At 38.9% G+C, this 27,452-nt stretch overlaps 1 protein-coding gene across 3 annotated transcripts in view; it reads left to right on the top strand.

Moving 5' to 3' along the window:
• CCDC191 (coiled-coil domain containing 191) overlaps positions 1 to 27,452 on the top strand; it is a 98,994-nt gene that overhangs the window by 12,523 nt on the left and 59,019 nt on the right. For 2 of the 3 annotated variants that reach the window (XR_004678266.1, XM_035000137.1), the window contains exons 4-8: positions 1,951 to 2,094; positions 5,225 to 5,403; positions 7,061 to 7,284; positions 10,345 to 10,498; positions 21,277 to 21,467. Coding sequence is in view for 2 of the 3 variants with exons in the window: in XM_035000137.1 (XP_034856028.1) it covers positions 1,951 to 2,094; positions 5,225 to 5,403; positions 7,061 to 7,284; positions 10,345 to 10,498; positions 21,277 to 21,467 (892 nt within the window). In the remaining variant the exon portion in view is untranslated. The remainder of the gene's footprint in view (positions 1 to 1,950; positions 2,095 to 5,224; positions 5,404 to 7,060; positions 7,285 to 10,344; positions 10,499 to 21,276; positions 21,468 to 27,452) is intronic. The other variant, XM_035000138.1, reaches the window with a different exon arrangement.

Consider the following 27,452-nt stretch of genomic DNA (forward strand, 5'->3'; position numbering starts at 1 on the left):
TCTGCTTTAATGTAGCCTTAGAGCCTCTGATCCAACAGGAGATGTTCCTGCAGTTGAACTCTCCAAGGGTAGTTCGCTTTCTTTGTGCTTTTGGGGCACTTCATAGCAAACCCCTCTTTACTAATGAATGGCATTGAGTAGATCTGAATTATTCTACATATAAATTATTATACATATAAATGTCTGACTTACTGTACACAGGGTTACTCAGTAAATATCTGTCCCCTTTCTCTACCTTCCTCTGAAAGCCAATAATATTTGTTGCTAGTATACTTTTTACACTTGGTTTCTACTATCTTGATTCATTCTTTTCTATTTTATATGTCCCGCATTCCTATCTATTTTAAATGCCTTTTGGCCTCATTTAATGTAAGAAACATTCCATTCCCTCAGAGCTATATGATCATGGTAACAGTGATGAAGATAGTGCTGAAATATATACTTTTCTTCTTTGAAACCCCTATGCCTGCCCATAGAGCTGTTTGATAATGATGATAGTGATGAACGTATTGCTAAAGTAGACATTTTCTCTCATACCTATATATTTAAGATTTTCTGAATATCACCAAGAAAGAAATTCAAATAGAAGTTGGCTTCCAGGAAATCACACTATTTTGATTTTCCTCCTACCTCAATGGCCTCTCCTTCCTAGCCTGCTTTTCCGGTTCTGCCTTATCTCTTCAACCCCTAATACTGGAGTTCTTCAGGGCTTATTCCTGGAACCAGTTCTCTACCCATCTTCCTCTTTTGGTGCTCTCATCCACTTCTGTGGCATTAAATTCTATCCATATGCTGATGACACCCACATTTATTTCTTGAGCTTGGACCTCTCCCCAGAAATCCAGAGTGGTATAGCCAATACCTGTTTGACACTCTTATTTGTATGTCTCCTAAGCATTTCAAACCCAACTAGTCTAAAACTGAATTCCTGATCTTCCCTCCTGACCTGCTCCTCCCTCAGCCTTCCCTGTCTCAGTAAATGGCATCTCCATTTTTGCAGTTGCTTAGGCCAGAAACCTTGCAGACTTCTTTCATTTCCCATATCTGCTACATCAGCAAATCCATCAATTGCATCTCAAAACAATACTTTCTAAAATTGGACGATTTTTAATACTTCCTCTCCAGGTCCAGGCTACTGTCACTTTCCTGGATTATTGCATTTGCCTCCCAATTGGTGTCCCCTGCTTCTGTGCAAGGGATTTTCAACCTCAGCACTGTTGATGTTGATTTTCAACCTCAGCACTGTTGATGATATAACAGATAATTATCTTTGGGGTGGGGGCTGTTCCATGCATTGTTGGATGTTTAGCCACATATCTGCCCTCTGCCTACCAGATGCTAGTATCATTTATCCCTGTTATGATAACCAAAAATGGCCCCAGACATTGCCAGATGTCCACTGGGGGGCAAGATTATCCCTGATCTAGAACCAGTGCTCTAAATCTGATCCCCACATTACCTCTTTACTTCATCTCCTGTTATTACCCCTTCACTCACTCCTTTCTAGCCACACTGCCTCCTTTCTACTTCTCCAACACTCTGGACATTTTCTTCCTTAGGACCTTTGCAAATGCTTTCCCTCTGCATGGAATAACCATATGGCTCACTCCCTCACTTTCTTCCCTTCTTTGCCCAGATGTCTTCTCAGTGAGGCCTTCTTTGAACCCCAAATTTAAAACTATCAATACCTACCTTCCATTTCTTACACACCATTTCTCCTTTGCCTGCTCTGTTTTTCAGATTTACTTATTTTTTGTCTCTCTTCAATTAGAATGTAAACTTCGTTGGTGATAAGTTTTATTTGTCTATTTGTTGCTCTTTTCCCAGCATCTAACACAGTACCTGACACATGATAGATGCTCAGTATTTACTGAGTGAATGAAAACAGTGAATGAAGAAAGTCTTTGAAGTAATAGGAATATTAAAAAGATTTTTTTGTTTTATTGATAGCTCAGGAGCTAGTCAATGACTGGTTAGACACCAAACTTAAGCAAGAACTAGCAAGTGATGGTGAAGATGGTGCTGAAGACACTGTGTCAAATATCCTTCCTGTGCCGGAAGCCAGTGATCATTTGAAATATGACAAGTTTGATGGTAAGAACTTGTCTGATTGTTCTAAGCTTTAACATCTAATGAATGTATTTAAGAAGTCTTTTTAATTGTTTTAAATAATAAATGCTATATTTGACTTTTCTATGATTTGCTTAGTTTTATAATTGGCTTTAATTTTTCTTGGTTCAATTTAAATTACTTATCTGTATCCTCAGTATGTTCATGGTGTTTTTTAAATTAAAATATTCTATTTGTAATTCTTCTTATGATTATAATAGCAATTAATGCTCTTTGAGTGTCTCTTCCCATATATTGTTGGATGACTCTTTACTCTGATGGGGCTACATTTAAACATTTTATATTTATAAAAGAGTTTACTACTTGTACACACAACTAGTGAGTGAGGGTTCCTCGAATGTACTCAGAATTTGGTATTTTTTTTCCTCAGCATAAAGGTAGGCCTGGTGATGGTGGTGGGCAGCAGCTCCTCCTGTGTGACTCACACACCCTTGGTAATCTCACCTGGCAGAATTCCCCTTGTTTAGGACTCTAGAAAAATCTACAAAATCCCCAGCCTAGGAATCACAAAGTCATGAGCTCTTAAAGTTAGAGGAATCCTTCTAGATCACCTAGTCTGATCTCCCTGCTTCACCCCCTCAGATAGAGATCCTTCTGTAGTATCCCTCACATGGGGTGATAGAATCTCTGCCAGCACATCTCCCAGGATAGAAGGAGCCCATTCACTTGTTGTGGGGCTCTAATCCTCATACATTTTTCTCTCAGGAGAATTAGGAGTTTGACCTCTGTAACCCTTTAGTGTAAGAGAAAATAATACCATGTTCCCTTTCCCAAGAAAAGTAGTAGTGTTGTTGTTGTTGTTTGCACGTGATATAATCATGTCTGATCTCTCATATACTTCAATGTTCCTAGCTTAAATATACCAATTCTCACAGTAGTTCTTTATATCACATTGTTTCTAAATCTTATGCCGGTTGCCTCCTTCTGGATGTTTTCTAATTTATTAATGTCATTATTAAAGTGAGGCATTTTCATACTTCATATTTATTCTGAAGCATATACGGAATATAGTGAAACTATGACTCCTTTCATATGGTGCTAATAGATCTAGTTATATTTCTTTACCAGGCCTCATTCATCTTATGCTTGTAGAGCTTTTTGTTTTATTTTCCTTTTTGTTTTTTGATTGAAACATTCCTATTATGTAGCCATTTAAAAAGGATGTTTACCAAAAATACTGATTAATGGGATTATCTCAATAGACTCAGAAAAAGTACTTGACAAAATCTGACAACCATTCCTGATAAAAATGCTCAGCAAACTAGTAATAGAAGGTAAATTCCTCAACCTGACAAAGGGCATTTACTGAAGACATACAGAAAACAAATACCAAAATGACAAACATAAGCTATAGGTTATCAGGAATTACATCTAATGTAAATGGATTAAACAGTCCAATTAAAAGACAAAGATTGGCAGAATGATTTTTAAAATACATAATTATATGCTATCCACAGGAGACACAATTTAGATTCAAAGACACAAATAGATTGAAAGTAAAAAGATGGAAAAAGCTATACCATGCAATCAGTAACCAAAAGAAAGTGAGAGCAGCTTACTAATTCAGGAAAAAAATAGACTGTAACTAAAAAATTGTTACTAGGGACCAAGAAGGGCATTTTATAATGATAAAGGGTCAGCCATCAATAAAACATAACAAGTATAAACATACGTACACCTAAGAAAAGAGCCCCAAAATAGGGGCGCCTGGGTGGCTCAGTTGGGTAAGCATCTGCCTTCAGCTCGGGTCATGATTTCGGGGTCCTGGGATGAGCACTGCATTGGCCTCCCTGCTCAACGGCGAGGCTGCTTCTCTCTCTCTGCCCCTCCCCCTGCTCATGTTCTCTCTCTCTCTCTCTCTCAAATAAAATCTTAAAAAAAAAAAAAGCCCTAAAATACATGAAGCAAAAACTGACAAAGTTGAGGGGAGAAATAGGTAATTGTACAATTCTCCAAATTATTTGGAGACCTTATACCCCATTTTTAGTGATGTATGGAACTAAACAGAACATCAACAAGGAAGATGTTCCTATAATTAGTCATTGAGAAAATGCAAATTAAAACTACCTTGAGTAACCACTACATACGGTTTATATCCAAAGACTGACCATACTAAGTATTGGTGAGGATGTAGAGGAACCAGAACACTCCAATACTGCTGGTGAGAATATAAAATTTTGTGACCACTTTGGAAAACTGCTTGACAGTTTTTTAAAAAGTTAAACAGATACTTCTATGATCAAGCCATTCCACTCCTAGGCATTTTTCCAAGAGAAAACAAAGCATATGTTCATACAAAAACTGGTACACAAATGTTTATAACAACTTTGTCATAGCCAAAATCTGGAAACAGCCCAAATGTCTATCCATGAATGAATGAACAAATTATGGTATACCCATACAGTGGAATACTAATCAGCAGTAAAAAGTGATGAACTGTTGATACAACAACATGATGAATCTCAGAAGTAATTGTGCTGAGTAAAAGAAGCCTGACCAAAAAAAGAGTACATAGTGTATGATTTAATTGATAAGAAATTCTAGAAAATGTAAATTAATTTATCCTGAGAGAAAGCAGGTCTGTGGTTGCCTGGGATAAGACCGAGAACATGGGGAGGAGTGGGAGGAAGAGATTGCAAATCAGTCTGAGGACCCTTTTGGAACTGACAGACATGTTCTTTATCTTGATTATAGTGATGGTTTTACTGGTAGATGTATATGTCAAAACTTATGGTAGACTTTAAATATTTACAGTGTATGTATGTCAGTTATACCTCAATAAAGCCATTTAAAAAAAACAATGGAGTCTTCAAGGATGTTTAGACTGAAGTAGTATCTTTTACATTTGGCAGTGAAGGAGTCTTTCATGTCTTGGGTGATGATAATTCCTCATGAGTGGAATTTTCTTTCCTCTCAGTTGAAGGTAGTTAATTGCTGAGGGCTATACTCATCCAATTGGCATTATCAGTTACTATTTATTGAACACTCAGCTTCATATTTTTATTGTACCAAGATTATTTATATAAATATGGAAATTGTACTAAATTTTTTTTTTAATTTTCCCTTTTTTTTGTTGTTGCTCTGTCTCCTCCAGAGTTGTGTGGCTATTTGGAGGAAGAAGAGGAAAGTACCACCGTTCAAAAATTTATAGACCATCTGCTCCATAAAAAAGTGGTGGATTCTGGAATGTTGGAAGATCTTGGAATGAATGGAAACCAAGACAAGCAGCAGCAGAAGGATCCTCGTCTTACCATGGAGATGAGACATAAGCAGGTGGGAGGGAAAAACAAAATTAAAATGGGTAACAGGAAGCAATCTTTGTGTAGCACATTTAATAAGCTTAAATAAAGACTTAGGTTTTATTATGAAAAAGAGTGCCATCTGTGGTTTGGTTAGAAAGAATAAAAATAAAATATAAGAACTTAGAAGAAAAATAATGCTCATAAACTGAGGACAGGAAACAGTTTATTTAAAAAAAACAAAAGAAGGAATAATTGATTTTTGAACAATGGAGTGGGTGAACTAAACTTTATTAGTTTGTATATGGTACTATTATAAATATGTAGATTGGTTTTGCTTGAATTTGATTTTTGAACTGTGACATCAAAATATTAATATCATGAATATTCTAGTGACTGTTATAATGGTAATTCTTTTCCAGACAACTGAAAAATTGACTCATTTTGTGATTATAATTTGAAAGGGAGGACAGATCTGAATTAAATCTAGTTCAGCTGTTTTGAATTAGAAAGGCATATGGGAACTTTCTTTTCTTCAAAGGGAATAAATAGTGGGTTATAGGAAAAAGATGCGTCTCAATTCTTTGTAGAGGAGCTTCAGGAAATCAGAATGACCAAGTCTTTTCCACATGTCCAGAACTAAGACTGAACTAGAATGAATGTCTGTACATTGTATGTTGTCTTTTTATGACCCTGAATTTCTGATTGCTTTAAAGCATTAAGGTGTGCCTAATCAGCACTGAGGATGTTAGAAAAAGGGGTAGAAGTATGATCCTAGTTTGGGTTTGTGATAAAAGGGAGGAGAGAAGGTTCAATAAGAGATTGCCAATATCTAGAAGTCTTATAAGTAAAGAATAAGATAAGGTCAGTGAAGGGGAGGTAAAGGAGCACTCCTTAATTCATAGCTAGAAGAGCCGCTAGAGAATTAATGGGTTTGAAAAATTGATTGTGCTTATTCAGAAATATCATGGTTTTGATTTCCAAATATGAGCCAGAATCATTGATACATTTAAATAACGATCCAAGTGAATAGTGTTGTGGGGCGCCTGGGTGGCTCAGTCGGTTAAGCGTCTGCCTTTGGCTCAGGTCATGATCCCAGGGTCCTGGGATCGAGCCCCGCATCGGGCTTCCTGCTCTGCGGGAAGCCTGCTTCTCCCTCTCCCACTCTCCCTGCTTGTGTTCCCTCTCTCGCTGTGTCTCTCTCTGTCAAATAAATAAATAAAAATATTTTTTAAAAAATGAATAATGTTGTGTTCCTCAGGCAGTAAATCACTGTTGTATCTTTCACGATGTAGCCTCCCCAAAATATCCATATTCTTTCTTAAATGGCATGCACAAAGGGCCTAAATAAACAGCAGTAGCATACACCTTGGAAAATTTTAGGGGTGGGATATCATTACTATGTAAGAATCCAGAACTTGGCATCTGACCCAGTAAATTTTCAACTTTTCCATGGTGCAGATCATTCCCAGAGTGCTGGGAGTCCTCTGACCTGACTTCATCTAGACTTTTGTATTGGCTCTTACCCAAGTAAACAAATGAATTCTTCCTATTCTTCCAATGAACAGTGAGCTTCTGGGCCAGAATCTTTCCAACTGGGCATATTGTGAACTTGGAAATGTATTCTAAGCTTTTGTGTATCCTTTTCTACTTGAAAGGCTGCATTCCACCCTCACTGTGTTCTCTTTAAGGTAAAAGAAAACCGCATGAGACGTGAGAAAGAACTGGAGCGCCAGAGAATGGAAAAGACCCTGAAAAAATCGGTCTTCTTAGAGGCTCAGTATTTGGTGCAGGTAGAGAAGAGAAAGAAGGCTCTGGAAGCCAAGAAAGAGGAGGAGGAGATTCAAAGGGAGATGGTAAAGCTGCGGAGGGAGATAATTGAGAGGAGACGAACTGTGGAAGAAGCATGGAAAATGTAAGCCAGCCGTGGTGAGCGGTGTGAAGTTTTTTTTGTCTAAGCAGTCATTTTGGAAGTTTAAAAACATGGACATTGTGATAACAAAACACAAAGAAGAAATCACCCACGATTTCATGATGTTAACAAATTGTTTATGTTTTTCTGTTTCCTCTGGGTCTTGATCCCTTTACATACTTAATTGCAACCATAAAGTACGTTTATTTTGCTTGTTTTAGTTAACACATTGCCCAGAGTCCTGAGGTCTGTATATTATTTCTCCATTGAGTTCCTAGACCGTAATTTATGTAATTAGCTTCCCCCCCATCTGATAAGCATTTCAACTATTTCAGGTTTTTCACCATATAATAATGTAGTGAGCTTCCTTGAGCATAGAGCTTTCTACATTCTTAGGCATGTAATTACTGAGTTAAATGGTATAGGCCTTTGATGACTCTTGAAACATTGGCAAATTGCTTTCTAAATGGGTTGTACTTATTTACACTATTGCTGGCAGTGGACAAGGTTACCACACTCTTTTTAGCTTTGGGAAGTACTATCATTTTCAATACTTTTGCACTTTTAATAGGTATTATGTTGGTTAGTTTGCATTTCTTTGGTTACCTGAACATTGTTAAAATTGTCTGCTAATTGTGCCTCAGCCTATGTGAAGGGTGTGAGTGTCTTATCTTTTGATAATCATACAGAGTCATCATTGCCCTCCAACCACTGACAAAGAACAGGAATATCTGAGCTAAGAGGAAAATCAAAATAGTCCTCACAGGATGTAGTACTGTTATATATCCTCATGCAGAAAATGAGCTTCTAAATGAAATAACTAATGTATTTATTCTGAGAAACAGCACTGGTGCATGAACTGCAAAAAGCCTTGGAGTAACGTGCCTGAAGTGACTGAATACTCAAACTCAGAGGCCAGAAAGACCTATTCGATAATCCCTCTCGCCCCCATCAGCCTACACAGCTTTTCCCCCTGTGTTCCTGATTGCTCTTATTCTACCCAATTTAAAACAGCTCGGCAGTGGACGAGTGCTTCACTCTTTCAAGTGCCAGCCTTAGGCCTCCTCCAGACACCATTCCTTTTAGAAAGCAATCACCTGTGTTTTAGTGAGTTCTTGCTAAGGTCAACCTTACTTTTAGATTGCTTTTAAACCCTGAAAAATCTAGGCTGACCTAAAATAAATAGTGAAAACAAGTAACATTTGATGGGAGCGGGATGCTGTGCTCATAGTGGGCACTCAACAGATGCTCACTGACCACTCCTTAAAATCTTAGCCATGGTTACAGTGATTCAGGTAACATGCTATACTGCTAGCAGATGAACTGATTTAAACGTTCCACAAGGCAATTTGGCAATAAACAACAGGAGCCATAAAAATGGTATTACCGCTTGACCTGGAAATTCCAGTCTTAGGAAAACACCCCTAAGAAAATGATCAGAAATCCAAAGATTTGTGCACAAAGATAATATTATTTATATTGGGCATTAATAAATACTGGAGAAATTAATGAAAATGGTTATACAATGAGGCAGCACTGACTGTTGTCAGTGTTTTTTTCTGGGTGGAAATATGGATGGCTTTTATATCCAATTTTTCACAATAAGCGGCTATCCCTTTTATAACAGATACATATTTTAATGTTATTTGAAAATCAGATCCATGGTATTAGAACTGTATTTCTTTAAATGGCCACTGTGGTCGGCCTATAACTGTCTAACACTGTTATGGCATTTGGATAGAGTCAGTAAAATTTTATTATTGATAGTTTTTAATTTCTTTGTAAGCTATCCTAAATCTGCTTTATTGCATAGTTTCAAAATATCTCCTCTAAGAGATTTATTAATTATTAATTAATTAAGGCAAAAATGGCAACTTCATACTGGAGAGGTCCCCTTAGCCAAGTGATGGTTAACATCACCAATAATAAGATATAACACTGTGTGTCCTCTGTATGTATATGAGAATTAATGAGAATGTCTATAGAGTAGCCTGGCATCCCTCTCAACTTGAGTTTCCACAACTATAAAGTGAAATTCAGAAAGATAAGGTGACCTGTGTGAGTTTTCACAGCTGGTTTGTGGCCAGAGCCCATGAATCCTGATTCCTGACTATTTCTACTGTATCATTGGTAGTATATATACCTTCCACACATATACATACATATACTTTAGTACACTCCAGTAAGAAGGCAGTGACTATGAGCTTGCTTGAATTGGCATGTGGAAGAGGGATGACCTGGATGAGAAAGGATATGTGGGTGAGACAGCGGATGACCAGAGAAATAAGCAACAAAGTTACAGAGTGATTCCTGTCACTTGCCTGAAAGTTTTTTCCTTATTGTTATTAAGTTCTATTTTTTCTCTTTTCAGCTATTTTAGAATTAATATAAATTTCACTCTCTCCTTATACAAGAATACCTAATTCTTTTGTTATTTTTCTCCCTAGAAGCCTTGTAAAAGCCTTGGGGTAAAAATCTCATCCCTCTCTTACCTGAGGGTCCTTTTTTGGTCTCTCCCTTAGAAGAAAAGAGAGAGCTTATGTCTACATATTGTTAACTCAAATTTTGATCTAAGTATCCCTCGATGATAAACTCAATAAAAATACTTTACCAAAATATTTATAGGGCTTTCTAATTTCAGAGTGTATGTCTCTTATTTAATCTATATTTTATAAAGGAGTAAACTAAGGCTTAAAAAAAAAATCACCCTACAATGTAGTTTTAGAACCAAATCTAAAAATCTGTCTTCTGGGGGTGCCTGGGTGGCTCAGTTGTTAAGCGTCTGCCTTTGGCTCAGGTCATGATCCCAGGGTCCTGGGATCGAGCCCCGCATCGGGCTCTCTGCTCCGCGGGAAGCCTGCTTCTCCCTCTCCCACTCTCCCTGCTTGTGTTCCCTCTCTCGCTGTGTCTCTGTCAAATAAATAAAATCTTTTAAAAAAAATTTAAAAAAAATAAAAATCTGTCTTCTGATGGAAAATTCAGTGTTCATTCCACTATAGTAGGTTGTAATTACCCATCATTAATTCTGTTGTTCATACATGTATTTTTTAAAATTGTTAACAGAGAGAGGAAAAAGCAGGAAGAAAATTCTCCCAAAAATACAGAAAAAGGCATGGTTCAGAGTGATTATATTCTTCTGGGTGAAGAAAAAATGGCGAAAGAAAGAAAGAAGAAACTGAGAGAGTTATTAATCCAAACTTTCAAGGAAAATCATCAGGTGGGAATTATAACTTCTCTTTTTTCAGCATTCTGTGGTGTAAATGACAGAGGGCTCCATCAGAGATGGGCCAGTGTCACACTAAGCCCAACTGAGCCTCATCGCAAATACCAAATTGCCCACACCGTTGGTTCTATGCTGCCCACCTGACCTAGGGCATGGGGTTGTGCTCCAGTCCTCTGTGCAGGGGCTATTCTTATAGATACTTTGATCTTGGGAAATCGGATGTGAATCTAGGGTGGCTTCCTAAATTACTCTTTTCAGAATAGCATGTAACTACTAATGTAGATCTCTGGTAGGTTTTGAAAGCTTGGCTTCCACAGTCTTCTGGATTATTCAGAAGAATTACTCAGAAAAGTCACTTGCCTTCTGGGAGCTAAGATCTTAAAGCAGTGATACACTTCTCCTTTTCATGGTCTGCATTTTATTTTACTCTTTTCTCCCTCTCTTTTACTTTTTGTAAAAAACAAAACAAAACAACAACAAAAAAAACTAGTCTATTTTTATTGACAAATGAGCATCCTTTCCAGGCCATTTAAGCAGAAATTTCTTTCAGTGAAGTGGGATTGACAGCAGTATGCCTTTGGAACTTACAACATTTCAGGTAAAAGGGATTAGTTGGAAGACATGTAAAGTGAGAAGGTTGGATGAGAAAAGATAGATATGATATTTTATATTTCTTGTAACACCCACCCAAAGCCTTAGGCTTCGCTGAAATTCAGTGAAAGTTAGTGAAGTGAATGCAGGAATGCACAGATTTAACAAGAGAAAAGACAATGTCAAGATGATATTGAGGGAGCTTGATAAATATAGGATAGACTTACAGAAGCCCTGGAAATCAGTATCAGAAATTTGAATATAATATTGATAACTGGGATATGAGCAAGAAAGTAATGTAATCTAAACAATTTAAAAAGAGACATGGGCGCCTAGGTGGCTCAGTCGCTTAAGCATCTGCCTTTGGCTTACGTCATGATCTCAGGGTCCTGGGATTGAGCCCCGTGTCAGGCTCCCTGCTCAGCGGGGAGTCTGCTTCTCCCTCTCCCTCGTGGTCTCCCTCTCAAATCTTAAAAAGAGAGAGAGAGATGTTTGATGGAGGTATTTTGGACTGATGGGCAAGAAGTCATTGAGATATAAAACAACAAAAGCTTTGGTCAGAGTTTTGGCTTTAGGAATAGTGAGGGAAGAGTTAGGAGGAGGAAATGTTAAGAGTTGACATTAACATTTTGAGAAAGATTGGCAAGGACTCAGATGTTGTATCCTTCACAAGACCGAATTGGTGTGTCCTACAATAACAGTTCAGATTTCTGAAGGAAAATGGGAAAGGAGATGAATACTCAGGGGGCCATCTAGAGAAGGAGTGAGGAAAACGTGCCATGATATGTTACCCATCCAATGAGAGATGAATAAGACATGTGTTTTCTAGAAACTTAATTTTTAAATTCACTGTACAGGAAGAAATAATACATGTTTTAGGTAGAAGTGGCTAGTTATGAATTTTAGACACTTGAGAAGAGTTTTACAAAATTAGTGGTCCACCTAAAACCGATTACTCAGTTTTAAAAAGACCAACCAGTGTGACTTAAAAATGTGAGATTATGAATAAATTATCTCCACTCCTCACAGATTCTGCTTGATCTAAACCTATACTATATTGTTGTTAAGTTCTCATTTTGAAATAATTTTAGACATACAGAAAAATTGCAGAAACAGGACACAGAATACCTGAATTCCCTTCATGCAGCTTCCCCCAATGTTAACATCTTATGTAAATGTAACATAATTATCAAAACTAGGAAATTAACCTTGGTACAATACCATCAAATACCATTAACTAAACTATACACCTTATTAGAATGTCACCAGTTTTTCCACTAATGTCCTTTTTCTATTCCAGGACTTAGCCCATGATTCTACATTAGAGAATGCCTAGGAATAATAAAATAAAAAAAACTTTAAAAAAAAAGAGAATGCCTAGGAGTATATATCTAGGATTCAGTCCATAATTCTGTTTCATATAGCTGTCATGTCTCCTTTGCCTCTTCCAGCTTTATGACAATAGCTCCTCAGTCTTTCCTTATCTTTTTGGCCTTGACATTTTTTAAGGGTACTGATCAGGTATTTTGTACAATGTCTCTCAGCATTCTGAAAACATTGGGTTTTCTGATATTTTCTCCTGCTTAGATTGAGATTATGCATTTTTGGCAACTTTACTACAAGAAGTGATGCTGTGCCCTTCTCAGGATCATACTGGGGGTACACAGTGTTAGTATGCTGGGTTTCTGTACTGTAAAGTTGCTTGTATTTTTTATTGTATTTTTTATTTTTTTATTATTTTTTTAAGATTTTATTTATTTGTCAGAAGAGAGAGAGCGAGAGAGAGCAGCAAGCAGAGGGAGAAGCCGATTCCCCACTGAGTAAGGAGCCCAATGTGGTACTCGATTCCAGGACCCTGGGATCATGACTGGAGCCAAGGCAGACGCTTAATGGTTGGAGCCACCCAGGCGCCCTATTTTTTTATTTTTTTTGAGAGAGATCAAGCATGAGCGAGAGTGAGTGGGGGGGAGGGGGAGAGGGAGACAGAGAATCTCAAGCAGGCTCCATGCCCAGTGCAGAGCCTGATGCAGGGCTCAATCTTACAACCCTGAAATCATGACCTGAGCCTAAGCCAAGAGTCAGATGCTTAACCGACTGAGCCACCCAGGTGCTCCTGTACTGTAAAGTTACTATATCTCCTTTGGAATGTCTTAGAGGAGATATAGTAAAATATGCAAATATCCTGTTTCTCCTTAAACTTTCACTTATTAATTTTAACATCCATTGGTAGGTCTTGCCTGTAACAATGTATTTGTCTAATGATGATTTTGTATTTCCCTCATTTCTTCGTCATTTATTAATTGAAATTCTTCTAGAAAGAAAACCTGTCCTTTCTCCCCATTTATTTATTTATATATTCAATTATGTCCTCTTAGCAGCATGGGCTCATGGGTATTTATTTTAGTTTGTGGGTGATTATTATTATTGCTTACTCTATTACTCAAATTGTTCTGACTTTGGCCATTGGAAAATCTTTCAGGTTGACTTCTTTGTTCTTTCAAAATGCTTCCATGCTTTTTTGAGCACTTCCTTTCTTTCTGGCACAATGGGACATTCAGGCCCATCTTGTATTTTCCCTTTCTAGCCCTGGAATCAACCACTTCTACACAGAACTCTGGTTTCTTTATTGGAGAATAGTATTTAGAAACCCAAATATGAATACTGGGTGCTATTACTGCTACTGGGGTGTCATTACTCAGCAGACAGAGCTGGGAAATGTGTGTATACTAACCCACACATATATACACATTATATGTATTTCTGTGTTTGTCTGTCTGTAGACATGTTAAAATCCGTGAGTTCATACTGATACCTCGAATTCCAGTGCAGTAACACAGGGGCCATGGTATCCTTTGCTCTTCCTTATTTATAACTTCTTTCTATAACTATCTGTATATGTTTATTAAAATAATCATGAGTTCATAATGATGCCTTCAACCCTAATCCAGCACCACACGTTTCAGTGTACCCTTTCCCCCTTGCTTATTTATAATTCCTTTCTCTGGCAGTGAGAAATCTGGCACTCATTACCCAAAATATATTTACTTATTTAATCCTGCTATACTATAAAAGTGGTTTCAGAATCACTAACCCATACTGCTCTGTAAACAAATTCGCTAACCAGAGTACAATATTGGTACATTATTTTCATTTTCAGTCGCATTCAGCCAGAATATTATTACTTAGGTTATAGGTTAGGTTCTGTTCTTCCCCTTCCATTTCAGTGTGATTATGTTATTTATTTGCAACATGGCTAGTGAACCTGTAATTTTGATTTCCCCTATATATATGAGTGTAACAAGACATGGGGAAAATCCCCCTACCAGACTCCTCAGGTTTTTACGTAGACTTGGCTGGAGACAGGACAGTCCTCTGGTAAATGCCATGGAGTAGCAGACCCCCTGGGCTCATTACCTTGGCCCTAGTCCACATTCCTAGCCTGGTTCTAAAGGAGCCTAAAGCTGCCCTTGGGTAATGAAACTTGAACACTCAGCAGCCTAAATATGACCACAGGATAAAAAGGGGGAAAATGCCTAGCTGGCTTGCAGTGAGTGGCTAGATAACAGGAAACTCTTGTCAGCACCCTCAAAATGGTTCACTGTCACAAGCCCAATAGCAAGCTATATAGAGTATTTGTAGGAAGACTTTAAAGAATCTGTTTCTAAGAGGAATTCCAGTTCAAGCTCCTTTAATTCTTGTAATTCTCTGTGCTTTGACTCTGGATTGTATTTGTTCCCCCAGACAGTCTCTTTTAACATCACATGTGGGCCCAGTTATTCAATAGGAGACTTTCTGAGAGAAACAGAGCTGGCCCTCTTATCCAAACAGAGGTTCAGGTGCAGTGCTGTGCGTGCATCTTCCCCACATATTTCATTGCCTGGTCTCTTTGTTATATCAAAAACATCTCTTTCTGTATAGAAACTTTCTACTTCCATTTTCCATCCTATTTTCTCTTTGATCTTGCAGTGAAATCTCTTGGGGAGATACAGCAGTCCTCATATCATTGCTAATTAGCAGAAACAACAAGGGATTAACTGTGAAACTCTTATACTATTTGGGAAATGGCCTTCTTAATTCTAACCCTGTTCTGAAATACATTTTATGTTTTCTTAAGAAGATAAGAAAGTCTATGATCTTTGCTGCTTGTGAAAGTTGAAGAGAACAATGAAAGATGAGTTGATACTAACTTAAATCTTAATTCTGTGCGGGAAGTTTTGGTTTGCTTGTTTGGTTGGGTTTTTCTGTTAGTAAGATAATAGTGACCCAAAGGAATCATTGTTAATGTTGCGCTTACGGCATAGCACCTTCCAAAAGGCCACCCCACACTAAACCAGGGGAACATGGAGATATATGGAAAAGAAGCCTGGATTTTTCTGACAAGATGATGAAAACTGTAGTTAAGTACCTCATTTATATAGCATGATTCATCCCCAAAGATCTTCGTTCTGTCAGGACTGCCTACATGCCACTGAAGTAAAGCCATTTCTGAGGGGAAACATCGCAACCATCCTCTCTCTGTTTGAGGAAGGAAATGAAGGAAAAGCCTCTTTGCAAATAAAACTTCAGAGAAAGAAATGTCAGGCACACACGTGAAGGACGTTGGGATTCATGTAACTCTCCCTCTAAGCTTATTGCCAAATTTGGAGCACGTGTGGTATGCATTTTAGGAGGGGTTTGCAACGTTATTCTATATTACTTCATACAGCTAACTCTGGGAAATTTCCAAGTAAAATTTTATCGGCATTAGTAAGGAGGTTGTTTATTCTGCTGTTCTTTTCTTCCTTACCCTCGCCCTATGAGTCAACTCACGTTTCCCATTCTCCCAGAAGGGACAGTGAAGGCCATTTTACCAAAATATCGTGTTGGTGTTTTGCTTTTCAAAACGCCATGAAGCCGTTTTTGAGCTAGAGGTTCCAATTTGTGTATAAGTAATTTTTTGTCTTTTGAAAAAAGTACTGATTAAATTCTGCTTTTAAAGAAATAAGAAAAGAGCCTTTGGCATAAATGGAGCCCATTCCGTAAAATTTTACAGCGTAGAATATCTTTTCCCCTAAATACTAGACATTTCAGGTGACTATTTTTAAGGATCTTGAGAACCAAATGACATAGAAACATAGAAACAAATGACATCACATCATTGTCTTATTGTCAGTCTACCCTGGAGGTGAACCTAACATTTGTCTAATATATTCTGAGGTGAGCTCTACTCTCCGTAGTAGTTCGAGTGTGTGTGTGGCTGGGGGTGGGGGAGAATGGCAGGGAGTGGGGATTGGTGGAAGGGGGAAGGAAGTCTGGAAGAGGAAGAAGGAGAGTTCATGGGAAGCAGCGGGTCTGCCCTCCCTAAAGACACGAGGCCCTGAGCTACGTTGGGGAAGGAGGACTGTCCTAATGAATAGTCAGGTTATAGGCTGTATTGTGATCATTCTTCTTTACAAGATCCCAGAGAGTTTTGCTCATTAAGAATTTACTGTATGGTAAGACTAAGCAATTGCTTTCTGAAATTGTATTATTTCTGAAGTGAAACAGAGTTAGATTAATAAAAGCAATATTACGGATTAAAGTTCTTAGCAGAATTAAGGAGAATTTACGAAATGTCCTAATGTTGGCAGTACATACTCACACTTTATGAGTGAAGTGATATAATGTCTGATGTATGGGATTTATTTATAAATATTCCAGAAAAAAAAATGGATGGAAAGAGAAAATAAAAATAAGATCAGCAAAATGTTGGTAATTTTTTTTAAGATTTTATTTATTTATTTGACAGAGAGAGACACAGCAAGAGAGGGAACACAAGCAGGGGGAGTGGGAGAGGGAGAAGCAGGCTCCCCACTGAGCAGGGAGCCCGATGCGGGGCTCCATCCCAGGACCCTGGGATCATGACCTGAGCCGAAGGCAGACGCCTAACGACTGAGCCACCCAGGCACCCCAAAATGTTGGTAATTTTTAAAAGCTGAATGGGGGGTTTATTCTACTGTTCTACTTTTGGGTATGTTTGTTAAATTTCTGTAATAAGGGTGTTTTTTGTTTTTATTTTAAGTTTAAAAAAGGAAAGAGAAAAAACTTAAATACAGAAGTTAAAAGAGCATTGCATCTTCCAGGATATAACAAAATAGCTTTTTGTCTGTAACCAGGGTTAGCATTTCACACAGCAGTGGTTGTCAAAGTGTAGGCCTCTGGGCTTTTCCATGGAACCAGGCATTGTCCAGGTCTTAGCACTGTGTGCAGAGAACTGAATCTATTTTCCCTAACATAATTAGTTACAGGAGTATTTATGCTCTGGGGTAGGGGGCACAATGACTTCCTCTCTTTTCTTTGGGGCATAAGTATGAAAATCAGGAGTAGGGTGGGACACAGGATACTCCTTCCCAGGGGCATTCATTTTGCCCTGATAGGATCCTCCTCTCCCCAACCCCCAGGGACTGCAAAGGTTCCGTGGGGCTTTTGCCTAGCTGGATTGGTCCCCAAAAGGAAAAAAGTTACTTCCTTGGGTAGCTTTAGAGCGCCTATTACTTTTAAAAGCCAGGGAGCAGCAAGGAGTCACCTGGGGTCCTAGGGGGCGTGTAGCTTTCTTGCTAACGTGGAGGGGAGCCTCGGCCAACTCCCCTCCACCACTGGTTGCACCACAGTTAGTTGTGTTCAGCAGAAATAAATTGTAAACTTGTTGACACTTTGTCCTCTTTACAATGCATTGTTTATTTTTCCATGACTGAGAATTTTGATGCAATTATCACTGAGCTTTCTGACAAAAGGGAAATAGCTGAGGAATTTTGATGAGTTACCCACTTCATTAATCAGAACAAGCATCTCTAGTGACGGGGTTAGAATTACAATGAAGATTAGATAGCAAATTGCTGTTCCACCTAACGTCAGTCATTCTCCGTGACAGCAGTGTGATTACACTTCAGGGAAGAGCTTTTCTTGCCAACAAAACGAGGGCAACTCCAGTGCAGGTAATAAATTTAGCAGGGCGAGCTGTCATTTCTTCTCTTGAGTGGAATCCTTAACGATCAAATGATGTCTTGTAGAAGATTTTGAGACGAGAAGAGCATTTCCCTTAAAAACTTTCTAAATTTCACTTTGTAGTATTTTATTTTATAAATTATTAGAGATAATGTATTTAGGAACAGTTCTTCCCACCGTGATTTTCAGTATTTTACTTACCTGTAGGAAGCCTTAATTTTCACTGCCACCACTATGTTAAAGTGATGTGGAAGTTAAAATCAATGACTGTATTTGAAAATCCTTCAGAAATAAAACATGGTGCAGAAATAAAGGAACTAGGTAAGAAAGGGAGGGAGGTCATCCTAGTCATCCAGCTAGTTAAAACATTAAATTCTGAAATAGAACTTATTAAATAGAATGAATTAAACAGAGTGTATTCCTCTTCCAACCCGATTGTGCTTTTAAATAATAGTTCTTGTTTCCGAGCGCAAAAGGATAGAGCAGGGTTGTCGCTCCCGAGTGTAGTACTGAAGAGGAGAAGCAGGCCTGGGAACAGCAGGGACTCAGCTGGGGGGAGAGGTAATAGAAAGAATAAATAGATCATGACTATGGAAGTATGCCACTTCTCATCCCTTCTAAATAAAAGCAGAGTGCTAGCATCTTCCAGAGAAGACAGGACTGAGAATATTTTCCTTCCCAAATATTTTCCTCTAAGCACATTTATGGGACTCCTGTTTGCCTGAATAACGATTGCTCTGAGTCAAGAATAAGTGGCTATTCTTGGTTCACACTTGTATTTTTTCATTTAAATTTTAATGGGATTGCTCTTTTGAATAGGCAGGAAAAACCAGTAAATTGATTTCAAGAAAACAGTTGCTATGAGTCTGTCACTTTGCTGTTACTTCTATGTAGTGAAACTGAATTATAGACCTTTAAAACTGATCATTTTGCTTTCAAAGTCTAAACTTAACTATTTTAAAGAAGTATGTTGACTATAGCATTTAGGAACTCAAATTTTCCCTTCTTAAATTCAGTTATGTTCTAGTGGTGCTCTTCTACCATAGTTAGTTATGTACTGACTTCTTTCTCTTTTGGTATAAAAGAAGCAGAGATTTTGGCCTTCATTTTTAGGAGACTTTTTGCCTAATAGATTAGGTCATCAGGATGCCAGAATGTTTCGGTTTTAGCCTTAGGTGTACCACTAACTTTTCACTTTGTGAATTTAGTCATTAACTCTTCTCTACTTGAAGTTCAGCTTAGTGTAAGGTAAATCATAATAATATCTGCAGTCTCTCTATTTTGTAATGATGGTCTACAAATTAATAGTGCATGTAATATTGTGCTTACAGTAATGCCTTGAACTTAATAGACAAGGAATGTAGAAATCCAAGAAGCACGCTATTAATAGTGTTATTATTGTCCAGGTGGATTATGTTTATACTATTTCATCATTAGAAATATTCCAGGAGTTAAAATCAGAGATAGCTGTACACCAGTAGGAGTCTCTTAAATGAATCTGGTAGACAGAGGATATTTTCTTTTGACTATGGCACACAAGTTAATATATTTTTTTCATGCTTTATTTTGTGGGTTAGACAGGCAAATAATAATGCAAAAACTCAACCTGGCAGCTGTGTGTCTTTGCCTTTTTATGACTGCAGGCATATCCTGTATTCAGCAAATCTCCCTTCCTCCCTCCCTCCCTGTCTTCTCTTCTTCCCTTCTTTCCGTGGGATCTAAGGTGAAGGTCTAGACAGTACACCCTCATTTGACATAATGGAAAGGGAATGAGAGCTTTTTAAAGTTTGCCATGGTTTCTCCCAATAAATAATAATAAAGAAGATTCTGTAATTTGTCTAAATGGGAATAGAACTGAATTCTTGTATAAGAAAACATTCCTAGCCAAATGGGCTATTTCTAAGAATTCTAACATATGCTCCCTTAGGTTATTAGTCTTTTAATTTATTTGCCCTCTTAATTTTGTTCAGAGTTCCCCAATTTAAACCCAGTGGTGGCTGCTTACTAAATGTTGAAATAGTGAAAGATAAGTGTTGTTGCACAGATATAAGCAGTAAATAACAGCTGACCCTTGTAGGGCTAGCAAGTGCTTGAAGCTGGTCATCATGCACCCCCTCTGTCTCCCACAGAGTCACTTTCTATGAGGTTACTTTCTATTTTATTGCTATCAACACTTGGTACAACTCTCAGATTTGCCATTTCCATTCATGGGACCGAGTCCCTTCCTTATGAAGGCTCACAGTCTAGTGGAAACCAGTAAACAAGTGGTTATAATACAGTGTAATGAGTGTTTTGATGGAAAGCAGAGGTTGCTCTGGGAACATAGTGGAAGGACACTTATATTTGGGGAGAGCAGTTGGTAACAGGAGAACTTCCAGAGAGAAGTGAGTCCTGAAGTAGTCAGTCAAAGAAAGGGCAGAAAAGGAGGACCAAGAAATTAGTATGAACATAGGAAAGTGTTAAACAGTGTGGTTGATGTAAGGTCAAGAGCTGAAAGTTATGTGATGTAGTGGGAACATTAAGTTTACCTTGAAGGTAGGAGATGTAGGCAAGGGCTAGATCGCAGAGATTTACTAGGACCATGAGTAAAGTTCTTCTCTAGGGACATCCTTAGGCTCAGTAGATCCTGTCTTGTTGTCAAGATGCATGTAGTGGAAGATCCCAAGCATCCTGAGCATCTGGTCTCTCTAGGCACTCACCAGAGCTCTATCATGGTCAGTGGTGGCTCAGCTGAAGCTGTTGTTTTAGCTGTCTTGTTTCCAGGGACCAGAGTCCCCCATTCTATTCCTCATGGGATCTTCCATGTTCCTTTGTGCAGGACATCAGCAGCGTTAGTAATAGGAATGAATTACTCAGGTGGTATTTACACTCCAAGACAAGCTAGCAAGCCTACTGGAAGCAGATGTTTCAAGCTTTTCAAATGAGTCCCTTAACTCGGGTCTTCGAAGTGACTATTACTCGGGATCCCCATCGGACTGATGCCTTACAATGAGAACTAAGTATTGGAGTTTAAGTCGTGAGCCCGAGAGTACCTCAGCTGCATGACTTGAATATTTGTCGTCATTATTAGCAGAAAGCAATTATACTTTGCTTCTCTTCCATCAAGACAACAGTTCCTAGATTTGTTAGAAGAAGTGTGAGGGGGAAATCTGAGGTGACAGCTCTCGGTATCAGATATTAGCTCATCCGTGGTGATTTTCCACATGTTTCCATTGCAGTGTCAAAAACGGTATTTCTCTGCCTGGCACGAGCTGATCCTTGATCACAGGATTAAGCTGGGAAAAGCTGGGACCCTGTCCAACTGGAAGTTCCAACTGAAGGTCCTGCGGGCCTGGAGAGACTACACAAGATCCCAGAAGTTGGCGCGGGAGACTCAAGCCATGCAGAATGACCTTAGGGAAGAAAACAGGTACTGTTATTTTTATCATGAAAACCATGGTGTTGGGGCGCCTGGGTGGCTCAGTTGTTAAGCATCTGCCTTCGGCTCAGGTCATGATCCCAGGGTCCTGGGATCGAGCCCCGCATCGGGCTCCCTGCTCGGAGGGAAGCCTGCTTCTCCCTCTCCCACTCCCCCTGCTTGTGTTCCCTCTCTCGCTGTGTCTCTCTCTGTCAAATAAATAAATAAAATCTTTAAAAAAAAAAAAAAAAAGAAAACCATGGTGTTTTTAGGACATTTTTCCTCCTGAAGAATTCTGAAATAAACTCTAAAAAGTACGTCATCCATTATAAAATGTGGTAATCCCTGTTTTTCTGTATTACATCGCAAACTAGAAACTTTTAACTGAAAAATGTAAGCAAAAAAATTTTTAATTAAAATATGCTAATGTCCATGCTTTCCTTTTTGATGGAAGCAAGTATTATGCTTTTTCTCTGTCTTCCGGTGTCCTAGCATTGCACCTTGGACCATCTTACAATTCAGAGGACAGAGTTTGGTTTATATGCCAGTAATTCTCATTGGTAGAAATCCCTGTCTGCACAGAGAATGTTAATTAGGGACACAGGGAACATTCATCTAGGAGGGCAGACCTGCCAAGGTGATTTCGCCCACTCCTCCATCTTTTGTTCTACACCTTGTTTAGAGATTTTTGATACCTTTATATCAGTTCCCTCTTAGGCTTGTGAATGACATAGAATTTGTCTTCAAATAAAACTTGCTTTGTCCTATCATCTTAAAATTAGATACATTTTCTTCTTTTCATTTCCAAGTTCAACTTTGCACCCTTGAACCAAAATCATGGCTTTAAAAGGAACCATTTGTTTATTTGGGGGCGGGTACAGTTTATGTTCTTGTGTGTATTCACTTCTCTCACCGGCAACTCTGTTAGCCATTCAGGGTGAAACTTGAATGAATGGTGTGTGAAATCATTGTTACGTAGAGGGAAATGGTGCCCCCTATAGTTGTGCAACCCTGTGACAGCATCAGGCCCTGGGGTGGATACACAGGAGCCTAATGCCTGGCCTCACAGTTCTGTGGGGAAGACAAGATCTAGAAATAGGACAGGTGTTGAGCAGCATCATAAACTGCACAGTGCATCCCCTCTGTTGCTGAGAATTTAGCAGAACGAAGTGTCACAGGGATTGAGGAGGCTCCTACAGAGTGCCAGGAAGGGCTTTATCAGGAAGGTGGGTCATGAGCTGGACTCCGTACCATAAGTAGAATGCTCCTGGGTGGGGACGAGGAGATGAGGTAATGACGTGTAGTGTAGCCATCCAGGTTGGTTGGAAGATCATCAGCTATGTGGTTCTCAAGTTCATCAACCTGTGAAAGGCCTTGAATGCCAAGACAAGGAGTTTAGGGATTCTTTGTTAAATAAAGGTGAATTCTTGACAGATTTTAAGCAGAAGGATGACCTAGTCAATTTCCCTTCTTTACAGTATGCCGGGGGAATCATCAGTTGGGGGATAAAAGGCAGCATAGAAAACTCTTTCCCATAATTTGTTTCTAAGTTCTCAGGATCCAGTGATTGATATAAGGAATTGGGATGATAGCCTACTGAAAAAGGATTGGCTAGCAGGATTTGCTGGATAAAGGAGGGAAACTGGAGGTGCTATAAAGGGGAAGCAACATGAGTGAGGGCATGAAGGGAGTGGAAATTGAGTGGTGAAGTTAAAAGTGGCCTGTGAAATTTACATGCCAGAAGAAACTTGTAGAAGAAAAATCTGAAGAACTTGAGATTTCATTCCAATTAAACTGTTTAAATATAAAAATCACTAAATGGGGATTTCATAATAGCATGATGTGCCAATTTTTTTTAAAGATCTTAGAACTTTTTGTCTCGTATCTGTGAATTATTTTCAGGTGTCTATTTTTAAACGTTCAGAATGGGTACTACATTTTTTTTTAAAGTGCCAGAGTTAGAAAACACGTAATAATTTTTTTACTACAAAACTTTAGAGCAATAAAATCTTAGAGTAGGAAGTCATCTCAAGGATCGTCTAATCCTGCCTGTCATTTTACAGATGTTAAAAATAAGGTCTGGAGAGAGTAAAGGAGATAAGGTAAGAGTACCTAATCCACAACAAGAGTCTGGTCTTTTTTATTCTGAGTCAGATACCTTTTCCTATACCACCCTGCTTCTGTGTTAAATGTTAAATTGCATCTAGGTGGTGGTTCCTAAGACAGCCATATTTTTCAGTTATATGGCAACTTACTTTAGATGGTTGCAGATGAAAAATAGAGTAGCAATTAACAAATGACAAGTAATGCCAGAAACATATGAGAAGAAAGGAGCTATTAAATACAAACCTCCTTTGTGCTGCTTTCCTGCAAATCCCTGGCTCTCTACATGTTTTTCTTTGTTCTAGAAATTAAGTTGGGTGATTTTGTTCCAAGAAGGTCGGAATATTAAAGGTGGGGAAAAAGCTCAGAGGTAGATACTGTGAGCAGAAATCAAGAAATGTCGGTGGGATTGAGCGTGTCTGGAGAGCCTTTTTCTGTGTTTATCAGAGTTTCTCCTAGTACCTCAGTGGACACCAAATATACATTTGTTGAGTATAAATGAGTCAGTGAGTGAATGAGTTCATTTGCTTCCTCTCTTGTAATTTAACTTGATAGTGTCTTCAAGCATTTTTTTTTAATAATGAGCTCAAGGAATATAATGGGTTACTCACTGTAGAAACTAAACTCTCACCAGATTGGCAAAACACAGGTGGTTCTGTGGCCTATCCACCTGGACATGGAAATCATTTGCTATGCCCATTACTCGGATGTCAGCTGTGTCCTCATCCTCCAGCTCTTGCATCCACATCTGTTTTTGACACCTGGGGTTTTCCCCTCACTGGCCTGTCCCCTGCATGGGCCAGCTTTCCTGGCTTCCCTATTCTTCCTTCCTTCCTTCCCTTCTTCCTTTATTTCTTTCTTTTCTTTTCTTTAATTTTCTTTCTTTTCTTCCTTTCTTTCTTTCTTTCTCTCCCTCCCTCCTATTTTTATCTATCTCTTTTCTTTTAAAAGTAGTTATGGAAATGATGGTATAAAATTTCAATACAATATCGTAATACAATCTCAACATGAACAAATATTCCCAGACCCTGAGAATTCACTTGCTTAGGTAATACAACAAAACCCTGGTGTACACACCAAGTTAGGCCTTTTGATGTGGTGGTATTGGAATTTGAACTGTATTTTTAATCTGCTTGTTAGCATGTTCTCTTTCAAAGCTGCCTTTAGTTCTTCCATTGCTCCTCTTTCCCTTCCTCTCTCAAATTTATGGCCAGCCCTGGATAAAATTAGGAAGAAGTGGGGTTTGTTCTCAGCATCCTCCCCCAGCCCTTCCTGAGCCCCTGATTTCTCAGTTCTTCCCTGAGAAGCACCTCTGTCCTTCCCTTATTAACCTCCACATTGCCTGCAGTCCTGCCCTCTCTTGCACCAGAGCTCTGGGCCTTTCCTGGAATATGCTTTTATCTCTTCCCTTTGTCCCTCAAGCCCCACGTGCTTTTTTTTTTTTTCTTTTAAAGATTTTATTTATTTGAAGAGAGAGAGACAGCGAGAAAGGGAACACAGCAGGGGGAGTGGCAGAGGGAGAAGCAGGCTTCCCGCCAAGCAGGGAGCCCAACGTGGGGCTCGATCCCAGGACCCTGGGATCATGACCTGAGCCGAAGGCAGACGCTTAACGACTAAGCCACCCAGGTGCCCCCCCGCCACGTGCTTTTTTACTGTGATCCTCAGTTGATGTTATCCCTCTCAGGAAACTTCTTATATTTTCACAGGTGTTGTGTGGAAACAGTGCCCAAAATGTCAGTGATGGGGATTTGAGGATTTGAGGGTCCTATGGCCAGCCAGTGGACAAACTGGCCCTTTGACATCCCTCAAACCATGACATTCATTTGTTCACTCATTCTTTGATTCTGTTTGATGGAATTTATTCTTTCAGCCACCCAGCTTTTCTGACGTTTACTGGGTACTAGGCTCTCTCCTAAGTCCAGGGAGGGGGACTTGGAAAAAAGTGTTAAACACTTACCTTCTAGGAGTTTTCAGTCTAAATGAAGAGAAAAATGGTACCCAAATGCTAAAAATAATTACAACAGAAGGCACCATAAGAAAAATACTTAGGAATGACATAGACTTGGCTATCGTGCATTATAATCCCCCGAGGAGCTTTTTAAAAATAGGAATTCATGGGCCCCATCTTCTGAGAGAGAGAGAAATATGGCTAAGTAGAAGAGTGCTTTTTTGTTTTGTTCTGTTTTTTGTTTTTTTAATTTTTTTAATTTTTTTTATTTATTTTATTTTTTTTTTATTTTATTATGTTAGTCACCATAAAATATATCATTCGTTTTTGCTGTGGTGATCCATGACCCATTGTTTTCGTATAACACCCAGTGCTCCATGCAGTACGTGCCCTCCTTAATATACCCATCACCAGGCTAACCAATCCCCCCTCCCCCCTCCCCTCTAAAACCCTGTTTGTTTCTCAGAGTCCATAGTCTGTCATGGTTCATCTCTCCCTCCAGTTCCCCCCCCCCCCATTTTTCCCTTCCTTCTCCTAGTGTCCTCCATGCTATTCCTTATGTTCCACAAATAAGTGCTTGACTTATTTCACTTAGCATAATCTCCTCCAGTCCCATCCATGTTGATGTAAAAGTTGGGTATTCATCCTTTCCGATGGCTGAGTAATATTCCATTGTATATATGGACCATGTCTTCTTTATCCATTCATCTGTTGAAGGGCATCTCGGCTCTTTCCACAGTTTGGCTATTGAGGACATTGCTGCTATGAACATTGGGGTGCATATGGCCCTTCTTTTCACTACATCTGTGTCTTTGGGGTAAATACCCAGTAGTGCAATTGCTGGGTCATAGGGTAGCTCTATTTTTAACTTTTTGAGGAACCTCCACACTGTTTTCCAGAGTGGCTGTACCAACTTGCATTCCCACCAACAGTGTAAGAGGGTTCCCTTTTCTCCACAACCTCTCCAACATTTGTTGTTTCTTTCCCTGTCCATTTTTGCCATTCTAACTGGTGTAAGGTGGTATCTCAATGTGGTTTTGATTTGAATTTCCCTGATGGCTAATGATGATGGACATTTTTTCATGTCTGTTAGCCATTTGTATGTCTTCTTCAGAGAAGTGTCTTTTCATCTCTTCTGCCCACTTTTTGACTTGATTATTTGTTTTTTGGGTGTTGAGTTTGAGAAGATCTTTATAGATCTTGGATACCAGCCCTTTATCTGTAGTGTCATTTGCAACTATCTTCTCCCATTCTGTGGGTTGCCTCTTTGTTTTGTTGACTGTTTCCTTTGCTGTGCAGAAGCTTTTTATCTTGATGAAGTCCCAAAAGTTCATTTTTGCTTTTGTTTCACTAGCCTTTGAAGATGTATCTTGAAAGAAGTTGCTGTGGGCGATGTCAAAGAGGTTACTGCCTATGTTCTTCTCTAGGATTTTGATGGATTCCTGTCTCACATTGAGGTCTTTCATCCACTTTGAGTTTATCTTTGTGAATGGTGTTAGAGAATGGTCGAGTTTCATTCTTCTGCATGTGGCTGTCCAGTTTTCCCAGCACCATTTATTGAAGAGACTGTCTTTTTTCCATTGCATGTTTTTCCCTGCTTTTTCAAAGATTATTTGACCTTAGAGTTGAGGGTCCATATCTGGGTTCTCTATTCTGTTCCATTGGTCTATATGTCTGTTTTTGTGCCAGTACCATGCTGTCTTGGTGATCACAGCTTTGTAATATAGCTTGAAGTTGGGCAACATGATGCCCCCAGCTTTGTTTTTCTTTTTCAACATTTCCTTGGCGATTCGGGGTCTTTTCTGATTCCATACAAATTTTAGGATTGTTTGTTCCAGCACTTTGAAAAATGTCATTGGAATTTTGATCGGGATGGCATTGAAGGTATAGATTGCTCTGGGTAGCATAGACATTTTAACAATGTTTATTCTTCTGATCCATGAGCA

Source organism: Mirounga leonina, unplaced genomic scaffold, assembly GCF_011800145.1.
Source record: "Mirounga leonina isolate KUSES-001 unplaced genomic scaffold, KU_Mleo_1.0 Mir_115, whole genome shotgun sequence".
NCBI classification, from domain to species: Eukaryota; Metazoa; Chordata; class Mammalia; order Carnivora; family Phocidae; genus Mirounga; species Mirounga leonina.